Below are 13,318 nucleotides of genomic sequence, written 5' to 3' on the forward strand. Positions count from 1 at the left end.
TTTTTATTCATTTTAGGTAGGTTCCTTATGTTCTTTTATTGATTCTTTATAATAAGATTACGTAATCATAATACGAACCAAAGAATAAGTCAATAAATACGAGTGGTTTTCGCAATGCCTCGGATTTATTTTACAAAAAAAGAAACGTGTGTTGGCATAACGTGACATTTACTTAGTCCTAAGGATTAGACGCCAACTTCATACCGTAATAAGGCTGCGGGTATAAAGAATCTCTTAAAAGGATTTTAAATGGTTTTGAATTTCAAAAGTAAACATGAGCGATTCAAATTTAATTAGTAAAATATTTTATTACGCTCTTTGATCGAGTTATCTTCCAACAAAAATTTCAATGGAAATGTATATTTATAAATAAAAAGTGCCATTCTATTTCTAGAACGAGCAACACTCAAATATCCTTTGGTATTATAATCATAATATTATATTCCTGGTAGAATTTCGAAATTAAGTATTTAATTCGAGAAACATTCTTCTTTGTAATCTAAATTAGATTTTAAACTTGATCAAAATTGAAATTAAAAATAAAGAAAAAGTGGGCTTTACATCTTATTTTCACCAAAAATTAAATAAGATTAGTAGTGAGTCAGTTAGTTTATATTTCAATTAAAATATTTGATTATTCAGAAATATTTTTGCTATGTATTTACGATGGTTTTCTTTTACTAAGTTTTATATCTGAAGGTAATTTATGTATATTGAGAATATTTTTTAAAGTCGTAACATTGACCATGTTAGGAATATATTTATATTATGCGTATGCATTTTTATGACTATAATAATCAAAAAGAGTCAGGCTGATTAATATGATTTTTTTTATAGATGTAAAAAGTCAACCATAATATTAATATTTTATAAGTTGTATTGTTTTCGAACAATCTACTTTATCTGCTTTTCATTAAAGCTTTTAAGCCTACGCACACATTGCAGACTAAACTGTCGGCCAGTCGGTGGTCGGATTTTTTTTTTTCAGATAATCGTGAATTTAATCAAAGTTTTTAGTTGGTCTGATACTGGAGAAAACCTGATCAACATCCATTCATCTTCATAGTGATATCCCAAACCAACTATCGGCTGACTAAAAGTTCTCAGTGTGCGTGTACTCTATGTATTATTAAAAAAAAAAACAATTTTTCATTCATTCTGCAGTTCTCTATACATTGAACACTGATTCTATAGCAAAGCTCTTTGCGCCCCGACCTTATCAAGTAACATTGACATTTAAAAATAATAACATAAATAAGGTTACAAAACTGTCATCCTCATCCTCCGAGCCTTTTTCCCAATCATGTTGGGTTGGTTTCTGTGAGAAATAAAAGTAACACAACTTATTTGTATTTTATTTTAGAAACTTGTTTTGTGAGCTTATCATCATCATCATCCTCCGAGCCTTTTCCCAATCATGTTGGGGTCGGCTTCCAGTCTAACCGGATTCAGCTGAGTACCAGTGCTTTACAAGAAGCGACTGCCTATCTGACCTCCTCAACCCAGTAACCCGGGCAACCCGATACCCCTTGGTTAGACTGGTGTCAGACTTTCTGGCTTCTGACTACCCGTAACGACTGCCAAGGATGTTCACTGACAGCCGGGACCTATAGTTTAACGTGCCATCCGAAACACAGTCAATGGTGTCTAAGATATACTTAGAAAGTACATACAAACTTAGAAAAGTTGCATTGGTACTTGCCTGACTTGGGATCGAACCCGTGCCCTCATACTTGAGGTTGGTCATTTACACACTAAGCCACCACGGCTGTTTTGTGAGCTTATCCATTTTAAAATAAATATTGCAATTGAAATAAAATAATAATGGTTTTGTTTTTTTTTTTGCAGAAATACCTTAATGGGATAGTTTAAGTAAGACTTAGCTCGAGTGGAAAATCGACTAGAATCGTTTTTAAGTAAATACATGATTTAACGTATGAAATTATACATCTACACTGCTTGTAGCAAGCAATAGTTAAGTTTATCTAACATTGTATTTACAAAACATACTTATATTTAATGCTTATGTATAAAACAATAACATTTATACTTATATTTATCTACCTTATACTATCTAATGTACATTCATTCGTTTAACGTTGAAAAATCACACATCATTTTGAATTAAAGAAGTGATACCTACTCATAACTGTAGCTATGATTCATAAAGTAAATAACCACTAGAGAGCGCACTCGCCAATTTCTTCTAAGAACACGACTCACCACTGCGGGCCGGGGGACGCGGCATAATTCGCGGCTACTATTGGTCAGTTCAAGGTCGAGTTGCATGAGTACGCTCAGCAAGGGATTGCTCTCTTTCAATTAAAAATATCGATAAAATGTTTTTCATCGTAGTAATAAATACTCAATAAAAATCGTATAAGATTATATAAATCAGTCTATCACAAAGAAGAACTCCGTACAAGAAAATTATTGATTCTTAAAATGTATTAACTTAGTATAAGTTTTTCGAATTAATGTTTTAGGGTCATGATTGTTTTTGGTAAAAACGATAATCGAGCGTCTACATATTTACTTGTTGGGGACCAATTTTCCCCATTGATAGTACATATCAACTTCTCTTTTATTTCTGGAATCTTCAAAAATCTTCTTTTGATTACATTAAAAGTAATTTGTGGAGGCACCAGGAACAGCTGCCTCTAACGCCGCTATGGTCAGTTAATTAACTCATTAGCCAAAATAAAACATATTTTTTAATTAATGTAAATGTACTATTATCGATATCCACTTCATCTTAAAGGTAACAGCCCAAATTTCATCGATAGGAATACAAAGGGCAAGAAAAAGATGGACATATTAGAATTTCTTATTGAAAGAAAGGGACTTTCCCAAAAGAAATCAACGAGCGTGAGCACGCTTTACCAACCACCAATTTAAATAGACCCCTGTGGTATTTAGTAATATAATTAAATCAAAGCCAAATTTTGGTATTGATACTTGCCAATGCCATCCTTTTTGTAACTAGATGTCCTGGATTGTTTCCCGCACCATTTCATCGCGCATCTAGGCATTTTTTTTTTTTACTAAATAAAATCCTCAATAATTTAGCGTGTACTCAGGTCATAGACTTGGTCGCTACTAAAGGATCGTACTGATCGTAGCCTTATAGTACGCGCAAAATCACTAACGTTTGGCGAGCGTCGGGGCACTGTATGCGCAGTCAAGTGGTTTTATAGTCTTTTGCTATGATTCTATTATTTATGTACCAAAAACTAAACTATAGGTACTCGTCTGATTAACAAAAATCAACTGGTCAATATGTAGTAAATAGGTAACCAAAAATTGCCACTTACTAAACAGGTCGGAAGACTAAGAATAAGAACTATAGACTAAGAATTAAAATTTAAACTCTTTGTTTGAGCTTCACTCTATCAATCGACAAGACTGGATGATGCAACTTTTCAAAGATCCAAAATACAGCCCTGGAAAAGTTCAATTCTCATTTATACAAATTACACTAAAAGCCGAATTAAAAATTCTTTGCTTACTAATAAAATTCGATATTAATTATGGCCGTATTTTAATACTTTTATTTACAAAAAATGTTGTAACACATTTGCATGTTTCTCTTGTACAAGCCTTCCTCAGGGTACCGACGATTTCGCCCTGAAATGCAAGAAAAACAACAAATTAGAATAATTAGGCAATTTTTAAAGATTGCGACTTTTGTCACGTGTTTTCTTTAAAAACGTGTCAAGCGTCTGATCAACTTTTTTGTAATAACATCATTAATCACCAAAATGAAGTTGTTTGTACGGTAATTATAAAAGTATGACAAACTGTTTCCTTCAGGATAGAATTACCGGATCTAAACAATTCTTTAATAATAGATTGGAAACAAAGGATTTTGTCCCAAAATAATTAATATATAGCCTATTTGTAGCCCTATAAAAATAAAACAAAAGTTAAACAAGTTAATTGAACTAAGTACCTTGTATCTTGTCTGTTAACAGTGCTATCAAAGAAAATGCCTGATACATTTTCTTAGTAACCATTTGAATCGAGATCTAAATTAACTTGTTTTATTAATTAAGAGAGTACTAAAGGATCCCTTAATTTAGAGGGTTTCATTATTAACATTGAAAATTATTTTGAGAATAAAAAAATGTTTTTCATAGAAAATCTTTCAGAGTAACATGAGCTGAAACGGATACGAAGAAAATTGTTAAAATTATTTCGAGATTTTATGCAAATTGCTCATCAAATATATTAAATATTTACTGATTTTTATATGAAAATGTAGGCCCAAATTATGAGAAGTGCTTAGCACTTTTATTTATTAACAAAGTTATAGGAAAAATCAACATTTTCATGTTTAAGTGCTAAGCACAAGCACAGTACGTAGGTGTTACGCCTGATTTCAGACTAAAAAAATATGAACACATCTCATTTTTAACCGAGTCCATATTTAAGTAACAAATATAAACAAAAAATTATATAACGCTTGCATGTAAAACAACATTAGCTGCGTAAAATTTTTCAGAAAAATTACGTTATTTCATTAGCTTCACTTTGTTGAACATCAATCATCTTTATGAACTTAATAGCATAGTCATTTAGGCGGTGACATGTAAGTTATTCATCAACAACATTATATTATATTGTAACAGAACATCATGCTACTCATTCCTAGTAATAACGTGGAGTGAATTAAACCAACTCCATTTAAATAATAGATGCCTAGATATTTGTAGAGAATCCACTTAATGTATCACACACATGCAATTCAACCCACTCTAAATATTAGTCTAGCTGCTATTTTCGTTCGTATAAATACGTTGCTCTTAAAATATTTATGTAGATACGTTTTACTTACGTGTTCTGTCCGTCAGATTGCGATCCAGTTGGTGGGGGCCACCGGTGCAGGTGCGCTCGCCACATCATCTGCCCGAAGGTCATTCGGAACTGCCTCGACATAGAGCAGTACAGCACGAAGTTGATGGCTCCATTCAACAGCGCTAAAGCATCCATAAGTTCCCCAAATAGATCATAGCAGCGCTTGAAGAAGCACCTTCCCAATAACCCACTGAGAAGACCCAAAATCCCTTGAGGGAGTTCTGTTACTAAGAACAGTAATAGAACTGCTACTAACATCTTTGTAGTTCTATTCGTTCTTCTGTCAGCTTTGTACTGTCTTTTCACTGCTTTATTATTTGTAGGACATTTGTTGTAAACTCGTATTTTCTTCTGGTGTTGATTTGCGCTGTAGACTTCTCGTATCAGCCATAAGCTGATGACTGTTAGTATGAGGCAGGGTAACAGCTTGATGACGACCGCGTGGACCCAGAAGTTGATTTGGTACAGCTGGCCTTCTTCGTCAGAGTCTACGTGATAGAGTATCATGAGTCCTGATGGCTCTAGTACAATGGCCGTGTGGATGTCGAATACCTGTGAGAAAAATTAATAGTTTAAAAAACGAGAAACAACAAAAACACGGTTTTAGCACGCACATAAATTTTGGATTAATTGAATTTAAAATGACGTTGTATAGACTATTCATTAGTATTGTCCTCAGAAAATCAGCTTCAAAAACTGCGTGTTCATCCTAATCGAAGGCCTGGATGTGGGTCATATTAAGATTCCAAGATTTTCACAAGTGAAGCTAATATTTAAGCGTGTTAAAAACAAATGAACGTATAAAATTCGAAAATTAAATTTGAGGACTTTGTCAGACGTATGACGCAGAATTATACAAGATTCAAACCTAATCCCATTTTCTCCTAATTCCATCTAGGCTATGTGACTTCATAATATAATTTCTCGTAGAAACTGTTAACTTCAGTAACTATTGAATACAGTTTAATGCTCTTATGAACAAGCGATCAGACAAAAGGAGTTAGCAACTTATCTAGAAGTGCTCTAAAGATATTCATCATGAGTGGGCCGACCGCTTTTGTATACAGTAAATAGACCGCAGATACTTAAGCCGTAAGTCAAGTAGGCAATATTGAAAGAAAATGATCTAGAAATAGTAACGAAAACCAATAAAAATAATCAAGGAGGCCTATTACCGTACTTCTACCGATAATCTTTTGTTTGAGTTGAATGAATACTTCTATTCTTTTTATATTCTGAAGAAAACAGTGAGGTCCATTTGATTTTCCAGAAATCACTGAATTTCCGATACTTCATTGGAAAAAGGAGATATTGTATTTAAAAACCCCTTTTACAAAAAAATTCTTCCACGTAATAGATATTTCTATATTGTGATAAAGTTAAAACGTTTCTACTCAACATTTCCTGGTAAGTTGGTTCATTAGTGTATAAAAAAATCGTATGTGTAACTAAACGAGTTCATATTTGTGCAACAATTATGTGTAATACAGAATCTTTCGACAAACAAAAATTGTTACATGAAATGTTATGTGTCGGTAAATTAAATTAAACCTATTCATTACGCAGTAGTAATAATACCGGCACATAGAAATCAAATTAAAGCCACCACAAATTAATTCAAACAATAAATAAACAACACTTCGTGATTATGTGTTCACAAAACACAAATATGTTCATATCATGAATACATTCTCCGAATATCCGGACACGGAATAAAATATTTGCTGATTTGTAAACCATTATTCTGACTGAACGTGACGGATCACGGAAGCTCGACAGTTTTAAAATTTAATATATCTAGCATTTACCGATGCCTGATTTATTTGTCATGTGAAATACTCGTATGAAAACTATATACCTACTCATCCATCAATAATAAGGTTTAGACAAAAGTTTTGAGTTATTATAATAAAGTTAAACAGACGTTTTGATACACATGTTCAAAAAAGTCTAATAGATAGAATTTCCTTAAACACGTGTCTAACGTGTATTAAACTTTATTGTAATAAGAATATTAATTGCGTGGCTAAGTAAAAAGAAAAAACATTGTCATTATTTCGACAGGTATTGACAAAAGGTTTTGATACAAAATTCAATATATTTTTATGAGTTGCATCTCACAATTGAATGGAGATGGGATCTCTTTGAATGAACTCCTTGATATGAAAACGTGAGGAAAGTGAAACCTTATTGGCAAATGATATTGACGACGGAGAATGTTTTCTACTACCGTGAGAGGTCGACGAGTCTGAATGACAATTTCTTTGTGAGCTGTACATTTTACTGAATAATATTACAGCTTTATATATATTTTTATTAAACGGTTTTATTTAGCTCACCCCGTTTGTTTTATTATTTATTTCTTGGGTCAAATTTAGTTATTCAAATTTAAGTACCTTCCTGTTATCAGATTGATCTGAAATTTGGTACGCGCCTTTAATTCTGATAACAATACAATATAATAATATCAATAACATTGTAAATCCAAAATGGCCGCCGGTACAAAATGGCGGATTTATATTATTTTTTCCACAACCCCCTCAATATGGGTATCAAATGAAAGGGCTACTCAAGTAGAATACTGTCAGCAACCCCAGCGGGGCCCAGCAGGGCGAAGGCCTGCCTGGGCTGCGGGATTGTTCGAAAGAGTTACCGTGGTCCTGGTACATAAAAGGCCTACGACGAAACACAACGGTTTTTAGTCAGTAAGAGTCTGGCACTCCCTCACCGCTGCTGACCCATATATAGAATGAGGAAATATTCCTCATTACGGTAGGCATTTTAGGGATTTTCATTAAATACTAAAAACTAGAAAAAAAAAATCGGTAAAAAAACTTTTAAGTTAAACGGTTTTATCTTATGTGCGCTGAAAACTAGAAAAAAAAAACTGTTACTTACCTATAAACCTACGTACGTGGTCCCGGTCATATTAGACTAAAATAAAAACGCGGGGTTCTCTGAAATCCTACTTAAAAGTTTTTTTACCGATTTTTTAAACAATAAGATCAGCTTCAAACTAAGGTGGTACACTTATTATAAGACGTGGTTTTAGCTTTAGTTTTAGTTTTTAGCTTTAGTCCACTGATTTTGTTCGGGACGGTGGTTTAAAGGAGGTACAAAAGTTGGTACTTTATTTAAACCACGTTTTTTAATAAGGTGGGACAAGTTGATTTTAATCGTCAATGTAGCATAGTGGACAAAGTCCCTCAATCAGAAACACATATGTGGGTTCGATTCCAGGTCAAGCAACTACTAATGGAGCGTTTTTACCTACTTTCTGACTACTTATATTATTTTCCCTAATAGGTATTACTATAGTACCTACTATTACTTATCGTTACGAGAAAGTAGCACAACAAAATCGGTAACAAAACAATTACGGCTATCATTTTATGATCAGTAGAGCAATTTTAGTTATCAAAAATCATTGAAAGTGATGATCACACGCAGAGCTCTCAGTGTGTTATGGCTCACAAAGAATAAGAAAAAATAAGTTTGAGAAAATTGAGGCAATTTTACGTCCTTCGTAATCCAGACAGGAAATATACCTTTTCAGATAAATATAAAATAAATAAAATACTAAATAAATAAATATTTTTTGTTTGTTTGTTTGTACCCAAAAGGCTCCGAAACTACTGAACCGATTTGAAAAAATCTTTCACTGTTGGAAAGCTACACTCTTCTAGAGTAGTATAGTAACTTAGGCTATATTTATTCTGGCACGGGCAGTAGTTCCCACGGCTAGTAAGTAAATACAAATAAGTTTTCTATCAGGGTATTCTGTGACCTCGCATACCTTGTTACTATTCCATACAAGACACCTACAAGTCCTTCGAAAAAAATAAGAAATAAAAATAACATGTCAATATATCTTTTGGTAAAGTCCAAGAGGAATTTTCCAGCCAGCTTTGATCTTTTCAGAATTTCGAGACTGAAAGTTACGGAATATTATCTCACTATTTCACAGGTTTTATACAAAATTTTCCATGGAACGCACACTTCATTGGTTTTTCTTGTCACTAAATGGGGGACTTCTTTCGGTCCATAAAAGGCTCAGCCTATATGTTATCATTCATGAAAAGCTGACAAGGATAAAAGTAGCTACATTTTTGGAATCTAAGCTTACATTTAGGAGGAAGGTTCTAACTAGCTTAGTGGGTCACTCAATAGTTTTGTAAAGGTTTTAAAAGGTGTGATTGATGACGGAAACATGGCTTTCTAAATAAACCACCGTTTCTCGTGAATTGAATGTGATTGAAAACTTAAGAAAATTTATGTGATTGAAAAATCTTAATCAATAAATAATAATAATAAATGTCATTTCCAACACCTCATGAGGCACTCGTTGGGCGGCTAGATCAAGGGACTAATTCAGAAGGCAGTACTCCTTGACACGGCGCGTATTGTGAGAAGGTTTCTGTCTCTGGGGCCCTAACCACCGGTAGGTACCTTGAACCCTGTGCCCGATATCGGTGGCAACCTACTTTTTATATTTTTAAATGTTTTTTATTTTTATACTAGCTGTTGCCCGCAACTTCGTCTGCGTGGGCAATATAGAATAGTCAAAATACTACTTATCCCGTAGGTGCATTCTTTCACGTGACAGTATAATTATGATTAGCACTTAGCAGTCGCATAGATTCATTGATCAAGGTTGTGTTGTGGATGTGACCATTTATCTAAACAAATGAAGTAAACTTTGTGACGTTGTGAATATCTCTGGATCAAGTCAGCCAATTTGGAAAATTATTACGTATGGTGCGTAAGTAATTTTCACAGGAAACAGCTATAATCTATGTCTATATGCTTTGAGTCTGACAAAGCTGTCATTTGTACATTTTCTGCAGCTGCTGCGACTAATCAGAAGCCAGAAAGTCTGTCAGTCTTACCATGGATATCGTCTTGTGTAGTTGACTGGATTGAAGATAGGTAGATAGGTAGTCGCTCCAAGCAAAATATTGGTACTCAAACAGATTCGGTGACTGGAAGCCAACACCAACATAGTTGGGGAATAGCTGGATGGATGATAAAATGAGTCATCATCATCAGCAGGCGCATAGGGTAGGATAGTTTCACTACTGGGGAGAAACACTTGTATGACGGGGATTTTCTGTGCACTTACTCACTATGGTAAGGCTGACCCCACATTAGGCGTGCGTGATCCTCGGGCGTCTAAGTAGCGCGGGCGTCGCGAGCGCGCTGCGTGAACGTCGCGTTTTGCTGCCCTGCGGCATGTGTGAAGAGTGCAAGCGACGCGCTCGCGGCGAGCACGCGGCGCTCGAGTTGCGTTCTTACCCCTTCGCCCGCTATCCCCGCCGCGCCGCCCGCTAAACGCCTTAGCAGTTAAACGTCAAGGAGAGCGGCGCGTGCGCGCCGCGAGCGCGCTGCAAGTGCCGCAGGGCAGCAAAACGCGACGCTCACGCAACGCGCTCGCGACGCATGCGCGGCGCCCGCGCTACTCACACGTGTGGTGGCCTAAGCCGGGACTCCACCGAAATGTTTGCATTAGTTCACGAATAGGCAAAATGTACGTATCTGTGCGAGTCCACTTCATGTGTTCGTACTTGAAACCTGCAGTTTTGCCAAGATTTTCAAAATGTACGCTCGCTATTTGCCATTTCTTGGTGGAGCCAGCAAATCAAAAGAAACATAAGTGTTGTATACTGTGCGTCACTACCGCACACCGGGAAAATTTCGCTCTTGCGGAGGACGTTTATATACCATATTTTGTGTCACACGTAAACAGGACGACAGTAAGTATCCACCGAAACACTTTCAAAGATCTGATGAACAAACAAATCAGACCTGACTTGGTCACCTGGGGCCAATCAGAGCTCTATGAAGCGATCATACGCTTTGGCTCCTACTGTTATTGTGGTTTCTGAAAATTTAATCACCTCATTCAACGATGAATGTAATTCTGATGGTACTATTAAGAACACTTGCTTAGCGCAGAAGCTGACGTTAGCAGGTCAAGTCTTTTGACTTCTCGAATAGGATACCATTGGTTTTTGTGCAATGCACACCTGCAATGCATTCTGGATTAGGATAGGATATAGGTGGATAGGATTTGCAACAGAGAACAATTCTGTCTTTGTGATTAAATGACATCAAACGTAGTTTTATATAAAAGGTGTTTTTTAGGGTTTTTAGACTTGGCTCGGGTCTTACTGAGACTGTTCGTAATCGTGAACAGTGTATTTGCGATCAGAAGTTGAAAGTAAACATGTCTTTGGTATGCGGCGCGTAATTTGTACGTTTTCAGACGCATAAAGCATTTTACGTGTGTATGGTATTAAATCGAGAAAGCTCCCATTCTTATCTGCACTTTGTATCTGGGCTTGTTTTTAAAGCTACAGAATCCTACATTACCTACCTCACGCTTAGCAGCGCTTGCGAGAGATAGATCCTCATTTCTTCTAGGATTAAGTTTACATATTTTGCATCAGAAAAAATAATTAAGGTCTACTTAATACAACCCCAGCGGGGCCCAGCAGGGCCAAGGCCTGCCGGGGCTGCGGGTTGTTCGAAAGAGATACCGCGGCCCTGGTACACAAAAGGCCTATGACGGAACACGACGGTTTTTAGTCAGTAAGAGTCTGACACTCCCTCACCGCTGCTAACCCACAGCCGGAGGGGTCATTTGATGATTTTTGACGTCGGAAAAAAGGTCTACTTAATACTACTCACTCAAAGTAATTTGTTTTAAGGTCACCACATTAGTGGAAGATAAGCTAAACTATGTTTATGAAAAAATCCTGATATGAACTCCATCTGTAACTTTAAATGATAATTAATTGTTCCACTAAAGTCATCATTTTTGACATTATGTTCAAAAAATAATTTAGATGGCACCGTTTTAAATTTGGCCGAGAACTATTTATTTTCCTTTCATCAAGGTAATAATATAGTTGGATTTTGATGTGGCACGGCAAACTGACAAACACTATTGAAATGTCTATCGAAAAATTACACTTCGTGTTAAAATATGGTGAATTACGGAAAATACACAACTCCATCTGTTGAAATAATAATCCTCTATAAAGAATGTATTGTCATTTACCACCTCGCTCCTTTGACAAATTGATGGTGTATTTTATTTACCACAGATGGAGCTACTTTAACCTTGGCTAAACAAAATTTTCATTTTTTTTTTTCTTCCGAAGTTAGTCATAAAGGTGTGATTTTCTGTGTAAAGATTAATAATAGGCCGATCAACTAATATAAGTACAACATTCAAATGTACAGTTTTGACAAATAGATTGCGTGTCGTAATATTTTACATCTTGAATTCACAAAATTAATCATATCTTTTGATAGAGTGAATCGATTTCGATGAAACAAAAACTAAGTAATACCCCAAGTTACGTAGAATTTTTGTATATAAGCATTGTCTGCATTTAATTCGTAGATTTTACGTGAATCCCGAACAAACAAACAGATAAACAGACAAACAGACAAAAATGACAAAAATGATGGAAATGGGTTCTGTTAGTTATCCTTTAACATGCTGGCTATTTTTTTTGTCAATTTCTTCAATGTACAAAAATTACTTTTCTACAGATTTATTATATGTATAGATTTAATATTTAAAAATGTAATTAATATGTTCAAGAATAAATAAATACTAATGTCATTTCATGAGAACTTTGAATGCGACTTTTCTTTGAACACGTGTCAAACGTCTGATTAACTTTCAAAATTATTTTCAAAAATAGTGCTATAATTTGAAATATTTGGTAAAACAACGTAACATATTCTGAATGTAAAATCTAACTGTAAGTATTGGATTCTTAATTAGACATCAAACACTGACAAAGATGAGGTTCAAAATGGGGACACTCGAAATCTTTTCATCGAACTATTTTCAAAACTACTATATAAAATGACTGTCCGCTTCCCAGTGCTATTCTAGTACAGCCATAGGAATTATTATTCATGGAAATGGTCGGTGTCCGTTGGTGGATCCGTATTTTACACTGGGGTGCACGAACACTAATTCTCGTTATCGAAACTGGTCCCAATTGACTGCTACATTGCCTTCACAAATGGGCGTTTAGTTAATAAAGCGTAGAATTACTACTTTATATCTAGATGTCGATCATAAATTCGTTTAACATAATTTTCGTGAATTTTTTGTATTGATTAGTCCAGTCCAGTCTTACCATGGGTTGTTGGGTTGCCAGGGTAACTGGGTTGAGGAGGTCAGATAGGCAGTTGCTCGTTGTAAAGCACTGGTATTCAGCTACATCCGGTAAGAATGGCAGTCGACCCCAACATATTTGGGAAAAGGCTCAGGAGATGATGACGATGTTGTTACTTGTTACTACTGCGCCTGATCTCTCTCTGGTCGGGTCGGATTGCCGCCCCATCTGGCCATAAGAGTGAAGGAATATAGAGTGCACCTGTGTCTGCGCAAATGCTCGTGCACTGTAATATAGTCTTCGGAGTCTTCGGAACG

General features: G+C 35.4%; 1 protein-coding gene across 1 annotated transcript in view; it reads right to left on the reverse strand.

The window, feature by feature from the left end:
• Window positions 1-3,389: 3,389 nt before the first annotated feature.
• Window positions 3,390-13,318, reverse strand: part of LOC124638066 (G-protein coupled receptor dmsr-1-like) — a 135,424-nt gene continuing 125,495 nt past the window's right edge. The window contains exons 6-7 of the mRNA XM_047174878.1: window positions 4,838-5,409; window positions 3,390-3,627 (exon numbers count right to left, since the gene is read on the reverse strand). Coding sequence (XP_047030834.1) covers window positions 3,606-3,627; window positions 4,838-5,409 — 594 coding nt within the window. The 3' untranslated portion in view covers window positions 3,390-3,605. The remainder of the gene's footprint in view (window positions 3,628-4,837; window positions 5,410-13,318) is intronic.

This window comes from Helicoverpa zea, chromosome 17 (genome assembly GCF_022581195.2).
Source record: "Helicoverpa zea isolate HzStark_Cry1AcR chromosome 17, ilHelZeax1.1, whole genome shotgun sequence".
NCBI lineage: Eukaryota > Metazoa > Arthropoda > Insecta > Lepidoptera > Noctuidae > Helicoverpa > Helicoverpa zea.